Genomic DNA, 27,129 nt, shown 5'->3' on the forward strand with positions numbered 1-27,129 from the left:
TTTCTGTTAGTCCATCCACCTTGTGGAAATTCAAGCATAGAGCTACGTAAGAGTGTGGCTTAAGGTCTGGTTCTGGTCCTTGAACTGTTGTCAGTCCTATATGAGTATAGGAAATGACAATAAATGTCACAAAACTTTTGTAGCAATTTGATATTGCCACATTTTTATGATATTTTACAAAAATATCTGCCTGCAACCGATTAGAATTAGAAATGGACCTTTACCAGCTGAGAAATATACTTCTCTAGCACATTTTGGGGCTAAATACTTTGCATTCTTATTAAGTGGAATACTGTAAAATCATATAGTGTTAACTGTTACTTTTTGGATCACGAATTGGAGTTTTCTCCTATTGGTATAGATAGTAAATAAATGCCAGTGAAGAAACCTTGCATGGTGTTTGTTACAGGAACACAAACATGGGAAGCATGCATCTTTGATTCAGATTTCAGTTCCAACACTTCTGAACTTGTTTACTTTTCTGTAACAGGATAATATATTCCACATTAGGATTAGTTGGACTAAACCTAGTGGATAGGGAGATGATAGTATAACATGTTGATAAATAAAAGAAAAACATAAAAAGGGTATCTTTTCACCCAAATGAAAACTGGCATAAGGAATCCAAAGGTCCTAAAATGAGTTCTGTACCCATCCTACTTAAGCCATGGTGATTGCTGTACTTAAATAACATTTTTCTGAATAAGTGTTGGAGTTCAATCTTCTTAATGATTTCACTATTTATAACACATGGAAGCATTTCTTTATGGCAAATGAAATTATTTTTCATAATTTTGCATTAAAACAACACAAAAGCATATTCCAGTAGTGTTATGTTGTGGTTTTTAATTCCTACTAATGTTTAAAAGTGAATAATGGATGATATATATTTTTTAAGCTTCTGTGTTTTAATTTCTGCTTTGAAACAAGTTTCTGAATTATATTTAGGAATGGATACAGCAGAACAATATCTTATCCATAGTCTTGCGAGATAGTCTTCATCAACCTCAGTATGTAGAGAAGCTGGAGAAGATTCTCCGTTTTGTCATCAAAGAAAAAGCTCTGACCTTACAAGATCTTGATAATATCTGGGCAGCACAGGTAAGGAATTTAAAATAATGACTATTTGGGTTTTTAAAAAACTAAGGAAATACACTAGGTGTTAAGAAATGAGATTAAGGCTTATATGATAGGACTTTTAGTATGTTCAGATGCTTGTTGTTTATAGAAATCCTGTCAGGAATTTTTTTTTAAATAACCAGTAACATTTTCAAGATAAAAATATTACATTATCTACTTGATTTGTTTGTTAATTTATAGGTGATTGGAAATAAGAGGCAAACAGTAAAATACTAAGGAATATCTGTTGAAAGAATACAAGACATCAATAAGTGGCTTCTTCATAAACTTGAAAAAACTCAGGGCAGGGGAGTTAAATCACTAGATTATTTATAAAATTTTTATTTGTATAAAATTATAATTGCCTTGACCAGTATGGTTGGGCGTTGACCTGAAAAACAAAAGGTAGCCAGTTCGATTCCCAGTCAGGTCATATCTGAGTTTTGGTCCCTACATAGGGAGCATAGGGATGGCAACCAATGTTTCTCTCCCTCTGTTCCCCTTGCACTAAAAATAAATAATAGTCCTGACTGGTGTGGCTAAGTGGGTTGGGTATTGTCCCACAAAGCAAAAGGTTTCTGGTTCGTTTCCCAGTTAGGGCACATGCCTGGGTTGCTGTCACATCCCTAGCTGGGGGCCTGCAAAAAGCAACCAATAGATGTGTCTCTCATACATCGATGTTTCTCTCCCTCTTCCTCCTTCTCTTCTCTCTAAAAATAAATGAAATCTTTAAAAATTTTTTAAATCTGTAATTGAATGATTTATAGTTTTTCAGAAAGAAGAGAAGTAACCTTTTTGGTTTCAGAGGTGGAAAACTATTATCTTAATGACAAGTTTCTACTCATACAACACTTGGGAAATACTATGAAAGTCTAGGTTACAATGCTTTGGTTTTTGAGTCTATAGAAACCAGGAAAACATTCAGTTTTGCCCGTAAGTGATTAAGGTTTCAGTTTTGAAACAGTACCACTGGTGTGTCTTGTTTTTCTCCTACTTGCAATGTTAAAATCAGTACATTAAATTCAATAATGAAAGGTTTACATGAAGTCCCTGTGATGGCCTGAGGGGAAGGGAGGAGTCCAGGGCTGCATGGAGGTGGGCAAAGGGGGAATAAAGGGGAACAACTGTAATAGTGTAAACAATAAAAATAAAGTTAAAAGAAATTGAGTTGTCAGGTTTTATATGGCAGTTCCCAAAACATTTAAAATGTTATAAATTTTTCTGTTTGTGTTTACACGCATGAAGATGAGAATGGTTTATTAATTAATGTGATCAGCAGACAGTATACCTAACTGAACCTGCTGTTCAAATTTTAGCATGCGTTATTTATTCATTCATTCATTCATTTATGGTTCTTCAATAGGCTGGAAAACATGAAGCCATTGTAAAGAATGTACATGACCTACTGGCAAAGTTGGCGTGGGATTTTTCTCCTGAACAACTTGATCATCTTTTTGATTGCTTTAAGGTAATATTTTACATAGTGAAGTAATACTATTTTATATTTAATAGATTTAATTTATTAGGTCTGCGAGTTTTTAACCAATAAATAGTTAGGTAGGAATTAAACAATTTCTGGTGTGTGGGAATCTGCCATTGTTTTCTTTTCCAGTGAGAACCCGATGTTCCTTTTTTATAATAAGAGCCCCTATGAATAAGGAATCTTCTCCCCCTTCCCTTGAAAATAACAAATACCTCAGATTGTTAATTTGGATTCCCTTCCCCTAGTAGTTACTGGTTTTATTATAGATTCAAGTGAACTACTGGACTGCAGGGGAGGATGATTGGTTGTAGTGAAAAATAAGAGCTGACTACAAGGGATTACAAATACAAATAAATACTTTGGCATTCTAGGATTAATATACATAGGCAGATTGGAAATTAAGTCACGGACTTAATGGAAATGTCATTTCCAGGATAACCCAGGAGCCTCTAGAGTCGTACCTGTTATCATGTATGTTTAAAGGCCTTACTGTGTAGTGGTCTCTCTTCAGTTGCTAGTATTGGGTTTATAAAAAGTCAGATGATTGCTAAATTTGTGGGTCAGGAACACAACACCTTATGGCAGTGAACATAAAGGGATGTCTTTTAACAACTGACATTAGATCCAAAAGGCATCATGTCAAAAAATAACAATTATTCTGACTGCTGGGAGAACATAAGTTGGTGAAACCAGGTGGGGAAATAGTTCAGTACGTTTGGAAAAGTGTAAGATTATCATGACTCACCAGTTTGACTTCCAAATATATGCTGTAGAGAAACTCATGCATATGTGCACCAGGATACACAGTCAACATATGTAAGAGGATTATTTGTAATAGCAAAAAACTGCTGTATAGAGTGGATAAATAGTGGAATTTTCATAAAATGAAATATTTTACGATAATGACAATGAGCACATTTGAGCAACTCACCCACACAAATGAGCCTAAAGAGAAGGTTATGGAAAGAAACAAAGTCACAAGATTTCATACACCTTGATTGCAAAAATGTGAACTTGAGCAAGAGGCCAGTTGGCTTCTGGAGTGCTACTTAACTACGATGTGTAATTTTTGACTCTGGTAATAGTTACATAGGTGTTTACATTATGTTCTGTAATAATAGTATATATTTGTACCTTTTTTGATATGTACTTTAGAATAGTGGGAAAACAATACCAGTTACTGGCTTCCACCCTAGAACAATTAAATCTGAATTGCTAGTTGGGGACCTAGGAGACTGTATTTTAATCATTATTCTCAGATGAATCTTTAGCACATTAAAGTTGTAAATCACTGCCTTAGGAAAAAATTTAGTTTGAGGGGAACAAAGTATTGAGTGACTCTTTTATGCATCTTTAATACTTTTTATACATACAGAAGTAAAAGTTATATACTTTTTTCATCTATTGGAGTACACAAAAGGCAGCTGAGGAAATAAAATCCGTTTTCATGGGTACTCTAAAGTTAATTACCACTCATTTTTAATCTAGAGATGACTTTTGAATTTTGGTAGTGCATGACAGATGACTCCCATAATGGGAGAAGGAAAGGAGGTTGATTGTGATTACATTTCCTGGATCTTCCTCTTCTAAGGATGGCCTAAATACAGAATTGTTTAAATCTATGATGTATATTATCCATTATCCATAAAAGCCCATTATCTATTCTTCTCTCCCTGCTCCCTCACTCTGGCTTAACAGATGTTTATTGAGTACTTGTTAATTTGGTAACGAGCATGATTTTTTTTGAAGTGTTGGTAACTAGCAATTCTTATGAAATGTGTCTTGAAAGTTACTACTAAAAATGATTCAAAGGAAGAATAAAGCCCAGGTCACTTTGCTCTTCTTTGAGGTCTACAGCCAAATGATTTTAGGTTTGTTAGACTTTATGTACTTGCCTGCTATAGTTTTTGATTGTTTGATTTCTAAGTTAAGTTCTTGTTCTTCAAAGTGGTTATACCAATTTATTGTTCCATCCAGAGTTTCACATCCTTTTCTGCACATCTTTTTATGAGCTAGATTTTTGACAGTTGGCTTGTTGTGAAATGTTTCACCATTTTGGTACTGGTTATTATATCCTTGATCACTAATAAGGTTAAACTTTATAATGTTCTGTTCTCCTTTATTTTATTTATTATTGATTGATTTTAGAGAGAAAAGAAGGGAGAGAGAGACATCGATTTGTTGTTCCACTTATTTATGCATTCATTGATTGATTCTTGTATGTGCCCTGACTGGGGATCAAACCTTGGCATACTGGGGACTACTCTTTAACCAACTGAGCAACCCAGCTGATGCTGGTGTGGGTGGAGGGGGGGTGTAATGTCTATTTAAGTCTTCTGACAATTTTTTCTTGCTGGGTTTTTGCATTTTTCTTGCTGATTGGTAGGAGTTCTTAACATATTCTGAATGCTGGTCCTTATCAGTTTAAACATCCAAATAATTTGTCTTTCACCTTATGGTGGCTTTGTATGGACAGGCATTATTAACTAATTTCATAGGCAATTTTAGGATATATCCCTTAGAGGTGAATACAGGAAGAAAATACATCATTACCATAGTAACAACTAATAATTTTTTAATGACAAATAGTGTTAAGACTTGGAATTTTCTCAGATTACACTTTGTTTTTGAAGTTTGAATCAGGATCCATACTTTGTAATTGGTTGCATGTCTTTCATGTCTCTTTGAATCTAGTTTCCCTCTTCATCTTTTTCTTTCCTGATAGTTGTCTTTCAAGACACTCCATATTTATCACATTGTAAACATGTGTAATAATTTCATTGAAAGGCTCTTTTGTAATTTAACCTTCTGTTTGCTATTAGTTTGAGTCAGTTTATTTTCCAAACTTTATACATAGTTTTCTCATTGTTTAACAACGTTCCTGGCCTCTACCCACTACATGCCACCAGCAACCCCCCCACGTCTCCCTTCATTGTATAAACTAGGCATTTTTTAAATACCATTTTAGTGACTTTTTTCCATTTTAGAGAAATGCATACTTTTATCTTAATTAAAATAGCATTATATTACTATTTCTGTGTTTAGGTAGGACTTATTTTTCTTGGTTAATAACAGACTTTGTCACAGATACTTGTTTTCACATGTGTAATGCACACTGTTCTAAATTGGCATTTTTCATTTTGAAAATTTTTATATATCAAGTTGTCACTTTAAAAAAATTATTTATCTTTAGAAGGGAAGGGAAGGAGAGAATATCAATGTATGGTTGCTTCTGGTGCATCCCCTGCTGGGAACTGGCCTGCAACCCAGGCATGTGCTCTGACGAATCAAACTGCGATCTTTTGGTTCACAGGCCCATGCTCAATGCACTGAGCTACACCAGCCAGGGCCTAAGTTGTCACCTTTTAATAAAATTTTAAAGTCACAATGAACACACAAATATAAGGCAGTGGTTTTCAACAGGGTCAGTTCTTCCTTCCAAAGATACTTAGCAATACCTGGAGACATTTTTGGTCATCACAGCAGGAAAAGGGAAAGTTGCTACTGGATCCTAGAAGTAGGTGGAGGCCAGGAATGCTGCTAAACATCCTACAATATGTGCTATAGCCATCCCCCCCCCAAATAATTTTTCTGCTTGACTTGAAATATCAGTAATACTGAGGTTGACAAACCCTGATCTAAGATATTTCTCCCTTATTTCTCAGTTATCACTTTGAATAATTCTGTGTTCAGCTATGTTGCTTTTCTGATGAATACAGTTAATCTGGTGACAATTTAAGCAGTGAGAAATATATGTTGTTTTCATATCATTTAAATTATTTTTCTAGGCAAGTTGGACAAATGCAAGTAAAAAGCAACGTGAGAAGCTCCTTGAGCTGATACGTCGTCTTGCAGAAGATGATAAAGATGGTGTGATGGCACACAAAGTGTTGAACCTCCTGTGGAATCTGGCCCACAGTGATGATGTGCCGGTAGACATCATGGACCTGGCTCTCAGTGCCCACATAAAAATACTAGATTACAGTTGTTCCCAGGTAAGAGTGTGCAGCCTTGCTCACACTTTGTTACCCTTCTTCACAATTAGAATGGCGTAGGTACAGAATAGTTGCAGGTTTTTCAACATTATTTTGGAAGTGATCTGAAGGATTGACTTAATTTCTTCATGTAAGTTTGCCTCCTCTTCTTCGGTCTCTTTCTCAAAGCTTTGTTTTCATCTGAAAACCATTTTAGTCTCAGGAGAAATGGCGACATGACCAACACAGGTTATATAGTGCTAGTATTGTTAAATGTATGGTTCTGAAATACCAGTTTCAAATAGATGAGATATGAGATGTTAGAACTGTGTAGGGACTTTATAGGTAAGAGAAGTTAGGTTTTCTTTGCTTGTAGTGTAGTTAAGAAAAATTAATAAAATTTCCTAAGTAGTAAAACATTCAGTGTCTTCCCTGTGAACAAATTACACAATAGCTTCCCTGCATTTTAACTTTAGCATGTATATCCTTTTAATTCATGTATGAACATTGCTGAATAACTAATGTCTCACTTATTTAAAAGTATTTGCTATACTGATGAACTGAAATTCAAGAGCTAATAAGCTCAGGTAGGTATATATGATTTAGATGCTACTCAGTTTTGACTATACTTGCTCATGACAGTTCATTATTTAGCATAGCAAATAGTAATGTGGGCTTTGAGTTTAAATTATTTCATTAAACAGAGACATACCCAAAAAAAAGAATTTAAACCTGCTTTTCTAGTTACTACTAACTTGGGGGAAGGAATAAAGTAAATAAGGTATGAAAAGTAAAGTATCAAACATGAAATAACTTTGACTTTATAATGTTAATTCTTAACTGCTTATACATGTTTGTAACCTTTCTCTCCTTGTGTGCATGCGGACATATCCTTCTTTTGATTTTTGTTGATTTCCTTTTTAACTCAGTTGTCATGCCATTATTTTCTTGGTAAAAATATAAATTCTGTACGTTCTCCCGTGTACCAAAAACAACCCTGGGCAGTGTAACTATCAGGGTTATATGTTACTGCTGAATTTCATTATGTGGTAGAATCTCTGGAATACTGAGTAAAGCTAAATGCCCACTTTCTGGCAAATTTTTAAAATCAAAGTTTCTATAAGTGTGCTTAATGCTTAGTATGTATGCCTTTGTGTACCTATATATGAGTCCATGTCATGTTGAGTTTTTACAACAGTGTTTTACTTTTTGGAATTTTGCTAGTAAATGTGGAGTTACAATATACTTGAAGTGAACCTCTATTTTTGTAATTCTCAAAATAATTTGAAAGTGTAATTCTCTTAAATATTGACCTATATAAAACATTGAAATTGTTTAAGGACCGTGACACACAGAAGAGCCAGTGGATAGATCGCTTTATAGAAGAACTTCGTACAAATGACAAATGGGTCATCCCTGCACTGAAACAAATTAGAGAAATTTGTAGTTTGTTTGGTGAAGCACCTCAAAACTTGAGGTAAGGCTTTTAACAGAAACTTTTAATATTTTTATTTATGTATTTTTATTTGTCAGTTGGTGAAAGCAAACTTAAATAAGAAAATTAGACTGAGGCGATAAGCTAAGAGAACGGTTTATTTGGCAGAAAAATTTCTTCATTATATCTACCTCCTCAATTTTATTAATGAGGAAGTATCAGAATCAGGGCAGTAATACTGCTTTCAAGTCGTTGGTTCAGAATTATCTATTTTCAGCAAGTATGTTAGATAGTTTCATGGTATATGCTGTATCAACCTCATTTCTCGTTTCAGTTTTTCCTCTCAGCTTTGTGTCTCTTTTTGACCATATTATATGTTTCTTACAGACCTTATTATTTTCCTTAGTTTATTCACTCTGAAATATTTAACAATTTATTAACTTTGAAACATTATACTACAGAAGTTTTCAAAGTATACTAAACCTATTTTTTTTTACTAATTTAAAGATTAGACTGTGCAAGTATGTTTAATGAAATGAGAAAATGAGAGTTAAATTTTCTGATTTATTTTATCTAAATTTCTGTTCAATAGCTGTCTTTAAATGTATAATTTCACTTGCCAAGTTCTGGTTACTGGAAAAATTTGTCCTCGTACTGTTCGGTTTTAGAGTTGGAACTGGTAATATGAAAAGGAAAAAATAATGTGGGGAAAAAGAGCTTTAGGTGTAGTGCTGAGAATATTCACAGTGGAATCAGGATTCCTGAGTTATGACCCTTGTGTCTAAATAGTCTTACCATTTTGTGAAGACTCTCTGAACTAAAGAAATTTATTTTCTTATATGTATAAAATTAAATGATTGCCAAGATCCTTTCTGACACCAGATCATTATGATTATGCCTAACACGGAAAAGGCCATGTTTTTAACAATTGACCTCTGTCTGATTTTTTCAAGCTAGAAAAATAATACGAAATCAGAAAAGCTATAGGGATAAACTGGAGAAATTTTATATATATATATATATATATATATATATATATATATATAAAATTAACAGTACCATTGGTTTGAGGGGCATATTTTGATTGTTCAGCCCACTGTAACTGTACATAACACCTTCTGGCGTTTTTAAGTGACTTCATCTGATTTACTATTATATAGACACAGTAGTTTATATATTCTCCCAAGGAATAGTGGGTTCATCTCTACTTCAGTAGTTAATGGCTGTAAGAATGTTACTTTCAATGAAGGTGGCATGAAAGGTTTGAAAGGAACTAGATTTATTTCTGGTGATAACTTATGGGCAAACTTGGCTTCAAAGAAACTATCCTAGAATGTACCTTAAATGACTATTAAAGTTTTACTGAAAACATTTTAAATTAAGTTCTTTATAATTACAGCATAATCTTTGTGATTCTAATCTTGCAAGGAGTGTTTCTATTTTATAGTCCTAGAAATTGTTATGTAAACTAAAATAAGTGCTTTGGTACTACTATAGTATGGAAGTAGAAATCGTTTATTTAAGTAGACTTATATTGATGTGACACTGGAAAATATTAATGTATTTTTTGGTGTAACATAATGATGGAGTGTCTTTATTTTCTGAAGCATTCATTTTAATTTTAAATTGCTTGTCATTAAAGTAAATGGCCAAAAGTGTGATTCTGTTATCAAAGAACCCATTTTAAGTTTTTAAATTAGTAGCTAAGAATTTAGTTATATCAGCTCTTTTGATTCCAACAGAATTAATTGCCTAATTATATTGTTAAGTTCTTCTCGTTTCAGTCAAACTCAGAGAAGTCCCCATGTATTTTATCGCCATGACTTAATCAATCAACTTCAGCACAGTCATGCCCTAGTTACCTTGGTAGCAGAAAATCTTGCAACTTACATGGAAAGCATGAGGCTGTATGCCAGAGGTATGTATTATGAGCTAACATGATTATGAGAAATAATAGCATTTCCCTTCTCAGCTTTACTTTGGGCAGGGGATGGCATTAGTTACCTTAGAAATAAAAACAAATGTATTTTAGATTCCTTTTTTCAGCTTATGGTCCACTTTCACATTACTCTTAACTCTTACACACACTTAAAACTCCTGGTCAGCATTTCAGGGCTCTTTAGTCAGTGCTTGCCTTCCCCACTCTCCTTATTAAGTTGATTTTTTTTTCTTCCCTTCCTGGGGGCTTTGCTTGCTTATACTACATTTGGTTATTGCCTTCTTAGGTATGTACTTGACTCATTTTGCACCTTTGTTTTGTAACTACCACCACCTTTATCTTTTCAAGAAAAAACTTTTTTTCTAAGTCTATTACATATATGATAGTTCTCTTATAATCCCAAGCCCAAGTTTTATAAGTGTGGATTTAAAAATTCACAAGTAGAGAAATGCAAGGCTACAAAATAAAAATTCACATGTTTACATTGGTTTTAAAGTATGAATTTGTTGAAATATGTTGCTGTAAAGTTTCCTGTTTTAACAGCCAGTTTTCTCTTTTCCCTTCTGATAGTTATGTTTGAGTCTGTGTACGTCAGAGTATGTGTTCTTAGTACATATTCCTCTCATGCCAAATTCATAGCCTCCCCACACACAAAATCAAAAACTGTCTTGTAAGCTCAAGTTTGTTCTCCATAGCCATAGAAAGGAAATTGTACATTTACAAGAGTTAGAGATAGAATTGAACATAATGGTTACTGAACATACCAATCTTTTTTTATGTCCTTTTTTATTTTATTTTTTAAAATATATTTTATTGATTATGCCATTACAGTTCTATTCCCCCCTTCATTCCCCTCCACCCTGCACAACTCTCCCCCACCATTCCCCCCCTTTAGTTTATGACCATGTGTCTTAAGTTCTTTAGATTCTATATTTCCCCTAATATTCTTACCCACCCCTTATGTATTTTCTATCTACCGTCTATGCTACTTATTTCCTGTACCTTCTCCCCCCTTCTCCTTCTCCCACTCCCCTGTTGCTAACCCTTCATGTGATCTTCATTTCTATGGTTCTGCTCCTTATCTAGCTGTCCTCTTAGTTTGCTTTTGTTTTAGGTGTGGTTCTTAATAAATGTGAGTTTGCTGTCATTTTACTATGCATACTTTTAATCTTCTTTTTCTTAGATAAGTCCCTTTAACATTTCACATAATAAGGGCTTGGTGATGATGAACTCCTTTAACTTGACCTTATCTCAGAAGTGCTTTATCTGTCCTTCCATTGTAAATGAAAGCTTTGCTGGGTAGAGCAATCTTGGTTGTAGGTTTTTGGATTTCATGACTTGGAATACCTCTTTCCAGCCTCTTCTTGCCTGTAAGGTTTCTTTTGAGAAATCAGCTGACAGTCTGATGGGAACTTCTTTGTAGGTGACTGTCCCCTTATTTCTTGCTGCTTCTAGGATTCTCTCCTTCATTTTAATCTTGGCTAATGTAATTATGATGTGCCTTGGTGTGTTCCTTCTTGGGTCCAACTTCTTTGGGCCTCTCTGAGCTTCCTGGATTTCCTGGAAGTCTATTTCCTTTGCCAGAATGGGGAAGTTCTCCTTTATTATTTGTTCAAAGAAGTTTTCTACTTGTCCCTGTTCCTCTTCCCCTTCTGGTATCCCTATAATTCAGATGTTGGAACGTTTAAAGATATCCTGGAGGTTCCTTAGCCTCTCATTTTTTTTGAATTCTTGTTTCTTCATTCTTTTCTGTTTGGTAATTTTTTTTCTTCCTTCTGGTCCAGTCCTTTGATCTGAGTCCCAGTTTCTTTCCCATCAGTATTGGTTCCCTTTGCATTTTCCTTCATTGCAATTAGTTTAGTCTTCATATGTTCCTCCAATTGTGGCTAAAATCAACCAGTTCTGTGAGCATCCTGATCACCAGTGTTTTGAACTGTGCCTCTGATAGGTTGGCAGTTTCTTGTTTGCTTAGATTTATGGGCTCTGAGTTGTTCTTGAGCCATGTTTTGATCTGTTTGCGCCTGTTAGGTATGAGGAGGGGAGCCTTAAGTTTTTCACCAGGGTGGGGCCCCCCAGGTCGCTGGTTTGTGATGCTGTAGGTGGGGGCGGAGTCAGGGAGGGAGCAATAGCGGTCCCCTCTGCTCCTTCCGGTCGCTGGGGCCTGCCCAGTAGTCTGTCTCACTGCTCACTTTTTCACTAGTTTATCTGTATGCAAATGTGTGACTGCGGTCAGCCTGCCTCCTTGCGCTGGGGCCTGCCTGGTGGTCCGTCTCAGTACTCCTTAGTTGGCTTATCTGCGTGTGACCATGGTCAGCCAGCTGCCTTGCACCTTCACTGGGTCCGCCCATCGCTACCCCACACCTGGGATCCACGCCTTTGGCTGCCTGTGCACCACCCTGGTGGGGGATCTGTTTTGGCTGACCAGCTCCGCTGCTGGCTCCACCCCTCTTACCAGACTAGCTGAGTGGTTTCTTTTTCTCAGACTCAGTATTGTTCAATTTTCTGTTGTTTGATTGCATTTATTGTTGCTAAAACTTTGTCGTTTTTGGATTTGGTTGTATGAGAAGGCAAAGTATTTCCACCTACACCTCCATCTTGGTGGAAGTCTGAACATACCAATCTTAACATTTTATAGTACACTCTATAGAAGCCTATCATAGTATGTATTAAAAATTAGGCTATTTCTAATATTCGTTATTTTAAGAGTAGAGTAGGTAGACTCTTGGCATTGCGTAAAATCCCAACATGCTTACAAAACATGAGGTTTTTGCTTAACACTTAAATACATTCCCATATAAAATTTAGGTGAATATAATTGAGAAATTAAGCAGTTCTTCAGATACCCATTACTGATTTTGTTGACTCTCTGTTTACCCTCTGTAGGCCAACTAAGTCCTCCCAGGCAGTAGATTAAGAAGTTACATAAGCAGTCTAAGCATCAGGGAGCTGATACTCATTGGGCAATGATCTTTCATCATTTCAGCCCTAAGTTCCTTTTATTTTATTTTATTATTTTTTTATAGATTTTATTTATTTATCTTTAGAGGGGAAGGGAAGGAGAGAGGGAGAGAAACATCAATGTATGGTTGCCTTTCATGTATCCCCTGCTGGGAATTGGCCTGCAGGGAACCCAGGCCTGTGACCTGACTGGGAATCGAACCGCGATTGTCTGGTTCGCAGGCCCGTGCTCAATCCACTGCCTAAGTTCCTTTTAAACAGCGTGATAGACAATTAGGTCAGCATAGTCTTGCATGTGACCATATGACTTATGTTCTGTGCAAAATGCAATAAAAATCTTCAGAGAGGCACAAGATGTTTGCCTGTAGTACATCCAAGCACTTGCATATGGACTTGGTTTAACACAACTCTGATTCTTTGTTATGATCGTTTTTTGCTGGTATACAACCCTCATAGATGCCAGTTCAGTCCTTTCCCCAAAATGGAGCTATGTAAATCATACAAGCTCTGAATGCTAATTTTTATTTGGCTTTATTTACATGTGGTGTTTCATTTAATTTCCTTGTCAGAGGTTGAAAACCCTGCTGTTAGGACAGTTAGAAGATGGGAGTCTGTGCTGTTCACACTCACTAAAGTTTTTTGCTCCATTTTAGTCAAATTGTTGATCTCAATTTCATGGTCACAAGAATGATTTAAGTCTTGGATTTCTCCTCATGTTGTTTGTATCTCTACAAAGTAAAAGATGTGAATCTGCATAGTCATATGGCCTAGATTTTTGAAACCTGACCCGAACTTACTAACTATATGACCTTGGGCAAGTTCCTTATGCTAGAATGAAGCCTGGCACATAGTAACCTCTTAAAGTATTTGTTGCTATTGGTATGTTCCCCTGAATTTATTGACAGCATAGCTTTTGTTTTCTCCTAGTTTTCATAACTTTTTCTCCTCCATCACAGTGCTCTTATTAATATTGCTCAGTGTATAGGTATTTATTTATTTATTTATTTATTTATTTATTTATTTATTTATTTGAGAGAGGGGAAGGGAGGGAGAAAAAGAGGAACATCAATGTGTGGTTGTCTCTTGCACTCAGCATGGGACCTGGTCCGCAATCCAGGCCTGTGCCGTGACTGGGAATTGAATCAGCGACCTTTTGGTTCACAGTTCAGCACTCAACCTGCTGAGCAACACCAACCAGGGCAATCTATTCAAATATGGGGGGAAAGTATTTTTAAGCTAGTAAAATTCTCCTATTAAAATAAACTTTTCACATGACTAAATCCCATCTGTGGTAATATCACATCAACCACTGATTTCTGAATTTGCAATTTTAAAGTAAATTACAGTTTTTGCCTCTATATAATAATGTTGTATGGATCCCATTAAGTGTGAGACATATTTAGGAGGATAACATCAGGCTTCCACAGTTCACTGATATTCTCAATTTCTGATAATTATTTCACCAATATTAAGCATTTGTCCTGCCCATATGTTATCACTAGCATCTTCAGCTTTGGAAGAGAACATTTCCTCAGTAGTATGTATAGTTAACTGTTTTCTACCTCCTCTTTTAATATTATTTAGATAAAGTAATAAGCCTACTAAAAGTCTCAACAATATTTAGTCATGTGTTCTTGCTACTTGTACTTTCAGGCTCTGGTGCTTATTTAACAAGTCATTTTTTAAAAATAATGTTTATACAATAGAGTATAAAACCACCTTTTAATTTTCACTCAAACTTTTATCTCATTGGTAGGATTGCCATTGTATTTATTGAGCACTTAACTAAAAGTTTAAATTACCATTTTTCCTGGTTTCTGGATAGAGTTGGAGGACTCGTTTTCATTGTAGATCCCACTTTTGCATTCTGTTCTCTGAGGACTGGCACTTCAATGAACTCTTCCCAGTCTCTTAAACTCAAAACTGACAGTTTTAGGAATAACTTTTTCCCCCTTTTGAAAGGATTTTTTTTAGTGTCATTCACAAATTGTTTTCTGTGTTAGCGTATATTTTCTCAGTAGCTCTGGCTCGTTCTTAAATTAGCTGTGAAGTACTGTTAAGTCTGAGTGGGTTCTTTATAATTTAAAGAAAAAATAGGCTAGTGTCCATTTCATTAACAGTTTATAGTTCTCTGGAGTGATGGCTATTTCCAGGACTGGTGCAGGGTGATTACAAGATCATCCTCGAACATCTAATTTCAGAAAGTAAAGAAAGTACTCACTCCATGCACAAAAATTAAGTGGAAATGGCCATAGACCTAAAAGTATAAATAAAACTCCTAGGTACAAAAATCATAGGAGTAAAGCTTTGTAGCCTTGGGTTAGGCAAAGCAAAATTGTTTTGGGGGAAAAGTGATATTATTGAACTTAAAATGATAACCCAAGAATGGAAGAAAATATATTCAAATTATATATATTTGATAAAGGACTTGTATCCAGAATATGTAAGAACTCCTATAACTCAACAATTAAAAGACAGCCCAGTTAAGAAATGGGCAAAGGATCTGTATGGACATTTCTCCAAAGAGACAAACAGCTAATTGGCACATAAAAAGATGTTTGGTTACATTAGTTTTTAGGAACATGAAAATTAAAACCACAATGAGAAACTACACCTACTAGGATGGCAGGAATTAATAAGATAACAGCAAGTGTTGGCAAGAATGTGGAGAAGCTTAGACTTTTGTATGTTGCTCGAGGGATTGTAAAGTGGTACAGCCACCTTGACAAAACCGTTTGTGGTACCACAAAATGGTAAACATAGAATTTACCATACAGTTTACTCCTAGTTATATAATTAAGTGAAATTAAACCATAGATCCATACAAAACCTTGAACATGAATTCATAGCAGCCCAAGAGGTAGAGATACCCGAAATATTCTTCATTTTATGGGTAAACAGTGTTGTGTGTGTGTATATATATATATATATATAATTGAATAGACATTCAGCAATAAAAAATGTTACAACATGGATGAATCCTGAAAAATATGCTAAGTACAAAAAGCCAGTCAGAAAAGACCACATATTATATGATTTCTGTTATATGAAATGTCTAAAATAAGCTAAGGGCTAAAAAAAGAAAGCTTTCTTTCTGAGGTGATGAAAATTTTGTGGCATATGATGGTAGAGCCCTGGCTTGGTATCTCAGTATCTTTCTAATGCCCCAAGGTTGTGGGTTCACTGTCTAGTCAGGGCATATACAAGAATCAACCAATGCATGCATAAATAAATGGAATAACAAATCAATGTTTCTCTTTCTAAAAAATCACTAAGAAAGTAAAATGTGATGACACATTGCAATAGTCAAATCTTGTAGCTTTGACTATACTATAAACCATGGGGTTATACATTTTAAGTGGGTGGATTTTATGGTATTTCAATTATGTCTCAATTACAGACGCTTTTTTAAAAGTGAACTTTCTTGTACTGAGTTCTGAAATGACCTCTAGACAACTTGTAGTTTGTGATGACAAGAACCAGTTTATGTTAGCCTTAAGCCAGACACACATGAATTAATTTAGTCTCATCTACTTTCTCCTGTTTTCAGTGGGATATCTAATAGTTAAGCAGCATGAGTCAAAAATAGGTTATCTTATTTTGATTGCTAACTACAGTATTTGTTTGGGGCTAAATGTTTACAAGGAAAACCACCAACCCATCTTTGTTTTCATGTTCAAGAAGCTTTTTTGTACACAAGTACAGGACCTCTCCATTACTTTGCATAGAAGGATCTTGTTTTTTGTTTTGTTTTGTTGTTGTTTTTAATTTTCTTTCTTTTTTTTTCCCTAATCCTCACCCAATGATATGTTTATTGGTTTGAGAGAGAGAAAGAGAGTATCTGTTGCCTCCTGTATGCTTTCTGAGCAGGGATCCAACCCACAACCTTTGTACGTGCCCTGACTAGGGATTGACCCCGCAACCTTTTGGTGTATGGGACAATGCTCCAACCAGATGAGCCACCTGGCCAGGGAAGTTCTTGACTTTTCTTGATCCTTGGGTTTCAGTTCTTAATAAAGTGCTGGCACCTGAGTTTTTAAAAGGGGGGGTGGCAACGCTAAAACTAATGTGTAAAATTTTAATTAGAACAAGATACTTATACAGCCTTAAAGTATCTCCCCACAAATTATTTGCTAAGAGAAAAATAGTAACTTGATAGTGGAGAAACCTAGTCAAAGCATCTTGACTAAGTGATTAGTTAATATGAATAGTGCCACCAAATAACATTAAGTTTCTTCTGATAATGATACAATCAGGACCTACAGTTATTTCTGTGGTACTTGCCAAAATGCCTAGCCTGAATCACAAAGCATCAAAGAACCCTAAGTAAAGTGATATGCAACCACATTAGAACAGTTTTCTAAAAGGTCAAGAAACACAAGGGATGATTAGTTCTCCAGATTAATGAATAAAAAGGCATGTATTTATGTGTAAACTAAAGGGAACCGTTTAATCCTGGATTTGGAGAATATTTTTGGTTAACTTAGAGGAAGGTTTGGGCAAGGATAATGTAAGAACACAAGAGGGGGGGCCAAAAAACTGAAACTGCCTTCTGGAGGGGCTTCCCCAGCTAGATGGAGTGGTCTAGGAACCCCTTATGAGTGTGCCAACTGGCATTGTTGTAAGAGGCTGTGTTTGGATTCAGTGAAATTGTTTTGAAGACTCTTTTAGTGCATTTGCCCACTTCATGATGGTGATTTGTGGGTACAACTGCCCACACTGTACTTGACCAAAAATTGCATGAACCCCTAGTGACTTTTTTTTTGTTCCCCTGGGTGAAACAAGTCTTCAAAGGGAAATGTTTTCTGTTGTGGAAGAAGTGAAATAAAAACATGGCAGAAGCACTAAAAGGCATCAAAATCAATGAGTTCGAAAATATTTTGGGCAGTGCGGGGGGGAAGTCTCAGTAGGTGTACTGCATCAGATGGGGAAAGTACTTTGAAGATAACTGAAGTTTAAACATGTAAGAATAAACACAAGTTTTTATAAATTCTGGGCTTTTTGGGGTCCCCCTTCAATATAGTAGGTAGAGGTCTGAGATTCTGCTAGGTATCCTACAATGCACAGGGCAGTTCCACACAAAGTATTATCTAGTCCAAAATGTCAATAATGTGTTCTTCAGAAATCTTGAGTTCAATAATAGTATTCCATTAGTGTTTGTTTTGATAAGTACTATGGTTATATAAGAGATTATTACTGGTTTTGTGAAGTTATTGAAGTCTTTAAGAGTAAAGGGACATGTCTCCCACTAAACTCAAATGATGTAGAAAAATTACACATACATGGTGATCAAGGCAAATGGGACAAAATGTAAATAATTGGTAAATATGGGTAAAGATGATAAGGGAATTCTTATATTATTTTTTGAGACTTAAGTTTCAAGTTATTAAAAGGAACCTGCCAAGTACACAAAGCTGTGCAAACATCTTGTTGTTTTTTTTTAAAGGACCCTGTAGTCCATTATTCAGATACTTTGACTAGTGACGTATAAAAGAAAATTTTAACATTATAGAAGATACTTTGATATTCTATCTAGTTTCTTTAGAAAAACCTCTTGAAGTGTAGTATTTTCAGTCCTGAACCCTGATAAAAATGACTTTCATGGAAGTAGAAAAATAAGTGTTTAGGACTTTTGGTAGATAACAATAGTGCTTGGGAGTAGAAAGCAGGTAGTCATATCATTGGTTTTTTCTTCAAAGCATCAAAAGCAGGTGTTGCTAAACATAGTAAATATTCCATTATTACAACATGTCAAGATTTTGTTCAGAGAAGAAATCACACTATTTCTGGACACTTTGATTACCTTTACTATTACTAAAGGGTTTCACACAATTAGAATTTTTTAGGTACTAGGACACACATGCCATAAGATCCAGGATCTGATATAGAAATACCAGTATATGATGCTAAAGGAAAATTGCACAATTTCCCAAGTGGTTAATGGTACTTGTCAGAGCATTTCCTTCAGTTTTCTGTTCCAAGCCACAAATTAACTTGATCATTTCCAGGTTATATAGCTTTTTTCCAAAAATAAAAAATAAAAATTTAAACAAAAATCCACTGTTAATGGTATTTTTAGAATAGTAGGTGCTTTGTAAGATTTTTTTTCTTGTGGTCTTTCATTGCAAACACTCAGACTTTTTCACCCACAGTATGTTATAATAAAAGTAAAACCAGAGTTTCCTAGCTTTGTTTTTTAGTTCTTTTTTTTAAAAAAATGTCCAACTTAAGCTAGGCCTAGGAACCAATACCAACCCATAGTTATGATAGATGGGTAAGTTTTCTTGAATTTCTGAGACTATTCTTATATAACATGTTAATGATGATAACTTTTAAGTTCATTATATTGAGTAGCATCTTGTATTACTATAACATTCTAGGCAGAAATTAGTAATGTAATTTATTTTTTTATAACAATATTTTTTCTCCAAGAATACAGTTTTCAGTGTAACAGAAAGGAAATTAAAGAGAAATTGAGTGGTCTCATTCACAGACCACTCAAGTTAGTCTTAGGCTGTAATCAGAAATTGCTTCGTTGTGTATGAAGATTTGTTGAAGGGGTTGTGATGAAGAATCATTTTTGTAGCGCATTTAACAGATACTTTCGGTTATGTAAAAGGAAAATTTATTTTTGTGGGAAAAATAGGAGATGACTTGAAATCACCAGTAATTAATAAACTTCGGGGTGCCTTTTCATGATAAGAAACTAATGACTTTTTGAGTGACTTAATTTCTTTTTGGTTAAAGCCATCAGTGATGTAGGTATTTAATTATATAATGCATGATTCTGTTTTTAATTTGCAGACCATGAAGACTATGACCCACAAACTGTGAGGCTGGGAAGCAGATATAGTCATGTTCAAGAAGTCCAAGAAAGACTTAATTTCCTTAGGTTTGTTTTAAACAATTACTGTTCTATTTAAGACACAGATAAAGAATGCCAACTTAATATGCTATATAGCTTAGGTCTTTTTTAGATGGCCAGTTCCCCTTGCCACCTTCCCCACCCATCCCCCATGGAAATCATTATCTGAAAGTCAAACAGTATTTCCCTATGTGTTCATGTATTAGAAATTTAGAATTTTAATTGTCGGAGTTTTAATTCTTTGCAGTATTTAAAGAGAACATGTACACTTTTGTATAGAATTCTATTCTTTATATTTGTTTATGCTGGAAATAGGGTTATTTTTAAAGAACAAGTTGCCATATTTTGATACAACCAGCTAGAAAAACTATACTGACCTTAATGTTATCATAGACACTAAGGAAATGGAGACAAAAGGCTGTTGGACCAGTGCCTCAAAAAATGGTTTTGAGTCCTCTGGTCCCTTGTTTATCCTAGCAGTGGCTGATAAAGGCAGTTCAGTCTCATGTTAATAACATTATTCTGCTGGGGTTGAGAAAAACAGGTTAATTTATTTAAGCCAAAACTAAATTAGTACAAGGCTGAATTTGTTTATTGATACTTAGTTATTAGTGACTTTATATACTTACAGATTTGAAATTTTTGATGATGGACTTTTGTGAATTCGCAACCACATCACAAAACAAAAAAAGTTATATGCAGATCCTAAGTGCTAAGGGAAATGCCAAGGTTTTATCAGTGCTTCAGAAAAATCAATTGCATTTGTTATTTTGATACACTGGGGAATTTTCCCCTGGGCTGTGTTAATTATGTTTATTGAACTATGTGCTTGCTTATACTGGGAAACACTTAAGTAGTTACATAATGATTTTTAACTTGAGGAGAAACTCGGGCCTTCAGGTTTTAAGAAATTTGGCATTTGTTTAAAATGAAGTGTTTTTTTGAACCATTTGGATAGAAAGACGTGCCTCCCCAGATTGAAACTCCCTACCTTAGTGAGCCTTTTTTATTGGTGTGTGTTCTATCCCTTGATTTCCTAGATCAGAAAAGTGGTTAGGAGCCCTTTTGTTATTTCAAAGTTTTGAATCAGGACTATTCTAGTCCCTGTTCTATTAACACCTATATCTCCATGACCTATAGCAACTCACTAAGCATTACCCACTGTAGAGAGAAAGAAACCTAAGTTTACCCACTGTATATTCGGCTCGTTTTAAACACTTTACATTTAATTCTTGTAGCAATGCCATGAGACAGGCGTTCTCCCCATTTGATTTATAGGAAAACCAAAATTCACAAGGCTTAAACTAGCTTGTTTAAAATCACACAGCCAGTATTGAATGGCCTTGCACATTCAACTAGGTATGACTTCAAAGTTTGCTCTTTCTGTTAGACCCGTGATTTTTCAAACCTACATTGGAGCTTTAGAGCTTCTGAGGAGCTTACTCCAAGATTCCTGAACCACCAGTGGATGTTTTATCCCTATTCTTTCTTCATCCTCCCAGCAGCTGAAACAGCTCTGCTTTCATTTTATACATGGGATTTCCAAATGGAATTTTACTTGGAACACATTTTCTGCTATTGTCTTAAAAAAAAAAAAACAAAACTTTGAAAATAACTGCATTTTATCACATTTGACTTTTGTTTTATATATATAAATTAGAGGTACCAGAACTAGGAAGGACTAGGTGCTAAAACCTCTCTTTAAGATCAGCAATGTTAGGGAAATACCAAAAAACCCTAGAATTAACTTCCCTAAAATGCTTTGAAATGAAGAGGGAACCTACTGACATAAAATACTCTACCATACTTTGTAACTGGTCATGGAGCCACCATTATGTTGCCTGGAATGAAATTGAAGTGTTACCTTTCTGTCAAAACTAACTGAAGAGACTTACTTAGTTGTAACAGAGTTCACCTTCATTATTGTCTTGTGTAAACGACCAAACCAATTGTCAAAAAAAAATGGCCATAGAGAACACTAGTGACTAATTGATAAGCATCCTGTTGAATATTGACATACAAAGTTTAAATCATATATAGGTTATTCTGTTTAATATGGCCAGGTACTGAGTGGTGAGTATAGATCAATAGAAAGTATGAACATTTCAGCAATGTTAACTCTCTTAATAAATGTCATTGAATTGGTTACCTCTGGAAGTCATTTAGTAGAATACCTCATTTACCAGTGATGCCATATAAGCAAAATGCTAGAACTCAACTGCTAAACATACTAAGCTGTTTAAAGTTCAGGGAACAAATACTTTATTCAGTTTTAAGTCCAATCACCTAGAAGAATTCCTGGCACATTATAAGTACCCAATATGCGCTTGTTAAATGGATGAATAAATAGCTAGTCTTTTTTAGTGCCAGATAAAAGTTGAGGGATAAGTTTCTTTATGATGTAATAGGAACTGACATCTTTTTACCTATAGTTAAAATGTAATTGGGACAAATGGATGATTTCTTATGTATAAAGATAGTTGCATTTGAGGATAAAAATTATGTAGATCTAATTACTAATTTTTTTTGTTTTTTTCCAAGATTTTTATTGAAGGATGGCCAACTGTGGCTATGTGCTCCTCAGGCAAAACAAATATGGAAATGCTTAGCAGAGAATGCAGTTTATCTTTGTGACCGTGAAGCCTGTTTTAAGTGGTATTCCAAGTTGATGGGGGATGAACCCGACTTGGATCCCGATATTAATAAGGACTTCTTTGAAAGCAATGTGCTTCAGCTTGATCCTTCCCTGTTAACTGAAAATGGGATGAAATGTTTTGAGCGATTCTTCAAAGCTGTGAATTGTCGAGAAGGAAAACTAGTAGCAAAAAGGAGAGCGTATATGATGGATGATTTGGAGTTAATAGGGTTAGACTACCTATGGAGGGTAAGTGAAAAGTAGGAACTTACAAACATTGTGTGTGACACAGTTTTTCAAATAAGGAATCACAGTTTTGCATATAAATTTTATGTATGTATAATTCTCTGGTGCTTGTTCTGGGGGGTATTGACAGTTTACCTTTATCTTACTAATATGTTATTTGTCATTGGATTTTTTTCCTTCTCTTTCCCTTCCCTTCCCACTCCTTCTGCCACTGATGTTTCTTTTGTTTTGGCTTAGAATCCACATGTGTAGATAAGTGCACTAACCAAACAGATCTTTCATCCCACCCCATGGAAGTTATTTTTCAGTTGTAGATTGTTGTTCTTCAGTGTTAATTTTATGTTATTATACATTTAGTGCTAAAATAACTAGAGGACAGAAGAGAACACTGTAGAAGGGATTATGAATGTATTAACTTGTAATCTTTTAAGTGAGTGAGGGAGTAAAACATCATTGTCTATTTAAGGTTAATCTTTCCACCTTTGAGCCTTAATATACGAAGTCTGTCCAGAAAGTATCCAGCCATGTAATATGAAAAATAGAGACATTTATTGAAGAAGATACAGGAAGCATTGTACATAGGACAGTGACGCCTTAGTCCTCTTTGAAGTAGGCACCTTGGGACCTCACATAGTTCTCCCAATTGCCATCAGCTGCCCTGTCATATTTTCCTGGATCTCATCTATGGTCTGAAATCCCTTCAAAAGTGATTTTAGTTTGGGGGAAAGGCAGAAGTCACAGGGCGCCAAGTCTGGGCTGTAGTGGAGTAGAGTCATCCAGGTGATTTGATATTTCTCAAAAAAAAAAACTCTGTATGAGAAGTGATGTGATGCATGAAGGTATGTTATCATGATGAAGCTGCCAATCACCAGTTGTGCAAAGCTGCAGCCTTCTGAATCATCTGGATAGTTTCCATGGAGGAATGTTCAGGCTTAACACAAAATTTAATGCAGATTGTTGCTATTCTTGCTCAGTCATTTTGAATGCAGTGGCCACACAGTACACATGCTCTCTCAATAACGTCTACTACCCCCCTCTGACTAGTACAGCGAAGCCACTTCACACATGTGCATTCTATTCCACTCTCCTTGGCTGCCAGGTGATATCAATGTCATGTAAACCAATCTCGTTATATTAACAGAAGCTGGACTTTTTCCAGACCTCATATTTTTCATTGATGTAATTTGAAAACATTCCTGGTTTTCAACATGATTCTATATGTATCTGTTGCAAAATGATCACCATAGTACATCTATTTAACATTCATTACCATTTTTAGTTACTTTTTTTTCTTATGATGAGAACTCCTTTAAGATTTACTTTTAGCAACGTTTAAATATGCAGTATACTACTAGTAACTACTGTCAACTTTCTGTTTATTATATCTCCAGGATTTATTTATTTTGTAACTGGAAGTTTGTACTTGTTGACCACCTTCACCCATTTTATCCACCCTACCTCTGGCAGTCATCAATCAGTCCTGTGTGTCTAAGTCTCACCTGTTTGCAGCAGTATACGATATGAAATATTTTTCTGCCAACCGTAGATAGCCTAAGATCTTTACTGTGGTATTTGATTGTTCAGACTTTTTTGTTAAGTAAGGAATTTTTAACATTTGTAAATAATTTTTAATTTTCTACTGCCATTGAGATTACTTTTCTACTTTTTTTTTAAGAGAGGGGAAGGAAAGGAGAAAAAGAGAGAGAAATACCGATCAGTTGCCTCTTGCAACACCCCCATCCAGGAGCTTGGCCAGCAACCCAGGCATGTGCTCTAGACTGGGAATCAAATCAGCAACCCTTAGGTTCTCAGGCCAGCACTCAGTGCACTGAGCCACACCAGCCAGGGCTGTTTCCAACATTTTTAAACAGCAGAAACCCTTTTTAAAAATAAAAATTTACACAGTGCTTCAAGATATAAAACTAGTTGAAGTTAGGGAAGCCTGTTTATTTTTTCTTTGTAGTCTCGCCTTGTGTTTCTCCCCTTTCTGTCTCTTTAAGCCTGTTATATAGGGGTCAGCCCTAGAGTTCTGCTCTTAATTGAACACCACTGATACAATTAAATGAGTGATAAAGAGCTGTAGAAATTAAATGGGTAGCCCTTTATGCTAAACTATTTCATGTAATCTTTTATTGCCTTTTAACTAATTTGAATTTTTCACATTAGTTAAAACGTGAAACATGTAATATGTTTCACAAGTTGATTATCAAGATGTTAAATTGCAGTGTTAAATAATATTTGAAACACTCATACATACAGGAAACAAACTTGGTTATCAGAGTGGGGAGAGGTTGAGGGAGATGAAATAGGGAAGGAGGATTAAGTGGTACAAACTTCCAGTTACAAAGAAGTCACAGGAATTTAACATATAGCATAGGGAATAGTCAGTATTGTGATGACTTTGGTGGCAGATGGCAACTAGACTTACTGTGGAGGTCATTTTGTCATGTATATAAATATTGACTCACTATAACGTACACCTGAAACAAATAGGATATTGTGTCAGTTAAAAATACTGATAATAGTAGTGATCAAAGCATATTATATCCTTAGTAAAATGTGTCTCCTCTTAAACAAATTTCTTTATTCAAAACTTGGGTTTTGCATTTATTATTCTTTTTTTTTGGTCTGTTTTCTGTTTTACTTGGTTTTCTTGATTGTCTCGATGTATTCTGAAATTACTGAATACTGTATTAAAAATAACAGGGTGTAGGTATGGTTTGAGTTGAAATGTCCAACTAAGATATTTCTTGGAAGGTATTTATGCTTGAATCTTTTGAACCTAGGTCGTGATTCAGAGTAATGATGATATTGCCAGCAGAGCTATAGATCTCCTTAAAGAGATATACACAAACCTTGGTCCCAGGCTACAGGTCAATCAGGTGAGGATTGACATGCATTAAAATTTGCATAAATTAGAATTCTGCTCAAAGAACTCTCTTGTTGTAAAGAATATTTCTTTGATTGAGAATTAACTAGGAATTTCTTTGTGTTAACTCATTAAAATTAACCTAAAATATTTAGTTCTTATTTCTCTTGTATAAAATGCTTTCTGGATGAATCTTGTCATAATAATGATCTTGAAGTTATTATTTTGAGTATAATTATGGCAAGAAATTTTGACTAAATTTTCTTTGAATATCTATACTTAGGGAACTCTAGCTTTCTTTGACAAAACATACTTTATTTTATTATAATTTATTATAGATGCTGGTTAAATATGATCTTGGTTAATTGAGGGCTACCTTTAAATTAGTTGTTGCTATCTTTAATTGGAGTAATTTTTATATATACATTGTTTCTACATTTCAAAAGCAGTATGAACTGTTATTTGGCCCACTATTTGTAGGTGGTAATCCATGAAGACTTCATTCAGTCTTGCTTTGATCGTTTGAAAGCGTCCTATGACACGTTATGTGTTTTGGATGGCGACAAAGACAGTATTAATTGTGCAAGACAGGAAGCTGTACGAATGGTTCGAGTATTAACTGTGTTGCGAGAGTATATAAATGAATGTGACAGCGATTATCATGAGGAAAGAACAATTCTGCCTATGTCAAGGTTTGTGAATAACTGATCTACTAGTGCTATTTCTTAATCACTTGATCTTTTCCTAGCCTTTTAATTTTTTTAAGTGATGTATAGGAAAAGTGAGGAACAGTAAGGATATTATATTTGTTTTAGGTTTTTGGTAGACCATTCTCATTTATTAAGTAATTTCCTCTTTTAATTAATTAATTATTTTCTCCATTGACTTATTGCCTTGGAAGTATTACAGGGATATTGTGCAGTTAAAGTGTTTGGGTGACACATTTATATACACTGTTAAAAATAATAGCATAGTAGAATTGGAGAGTAATTGGAAATAACTTTTAAAAACTCCTTTTTGATAGCCAGAATAGCAAGAAATATTTTCAAATGTGCTAACAGCTCTTGTAAAGGTCTCACCATTTGGTAATTCAAATAGTTATTTATAATTTAGAGATGTTTATAGAATGAGTGTCATCAGTATTTAATTTAAAAGATTTCTCCTTGTTTACCATGAAATTATTTAAAATTACTCCTTAAATATGATTTTTATTTTTTGTATTTTATCTGCAGTAATACTTAAACCAACATAAATATTATTTTCAGGGGTGAATTTTTATATTAAGTTTTTCAGAAAAATGTACATTTCGACAATTTTGTTTAGTCTCAAGATAAAGTTATCTTTCATATTTAAAAAGTCTTAGTGAGGTGGAATTTATAGCATAAAAATGAAGTGTTACTCATGTTTTTGTGTTAACTTTTTATAAACTAGACACCTTATTTTCTGTAACCACAGGTACAAAAGTAGCAGCAATGGAATATGTTTTGAAGATTACTTAAAATATTTGTAATTAAAATGAGCAGTAAATTATTTTCAAGACCCTAAATATAAGTAGCCTTAACTTACTTTATCTTATTTTATAACAAAATATTCAACATTAGATTTT

At 34.7% G+C, this 27,129-nt stretch overlaps 1 protein-coding gene across 6 annotated transcripts in view; it reads left to right on the forward strand.

Moving 5' to 3' along the window:
• USP9X (ubiquitin specific peptidase 9 X-linked) overlaps positions 1-27,129 on the forward strand; it is a 393,159-nt gene that overhangs the window by 315,458 nt on the left and 50,572 nt on the right. For 4 of the 6 annotated variants that reach the window (XM_037165301.2, XM_037165309.2, XM_037165292.2 and 1 more), the window contains 9 exons: positions 949-1,101; positions 2,483-2,587; positions 6,391-6,597; positions 7,917-8,053; positions 9,781-9,929; positions 19,713-19,800; positions 22,315-22,657; positions 25,441-25,536; positions 26,004-26,215. In XM_037165301.2, coding sequence (XP_037021196.2) covers positions 949-1,101; positions 2,483-2,587; positions 6,391-6,597; positions 7,917-8,053; positions 9,781-9,929; positions 19,713-19,800; positions 22,315-22,657; positions 25,441-25,536; positions 26,004-26,215 — 1,490 coding nt within the window. The remainder of the gene's footprint in view (positions 1-948; positions 1,102-2,482; positions 2,588-6,390; positions 6,598-7,916; positions 8,054-9,780; positions 9,930-19,712; positions 19,801-22,314; positions 22,658-25,440; positions 25,537-26,003; positions 26,216-27,129) is intronic. The other 2 variants (XM_037165318.2, XM_037165333.2) reach the window with 1 other exon arrangement.

This window comes from Artibeus jamaicensis, unplaced genomic scaffold, assembly GCF_021234435.1.
Source record: "Artibeus jamaicensis isolate MK-2021 breed Jamaican fruit bat unplaced genomic scaffold, CSHL_Jam_final contig_60, whole genome shotgun sequence".
Lineage (NCBI taxonomy): Eukaryota > Metazoa > Chordata > Mammalia > Chiroptera > Phyllostomidae > Artibeus > Artibeus jamaicensis.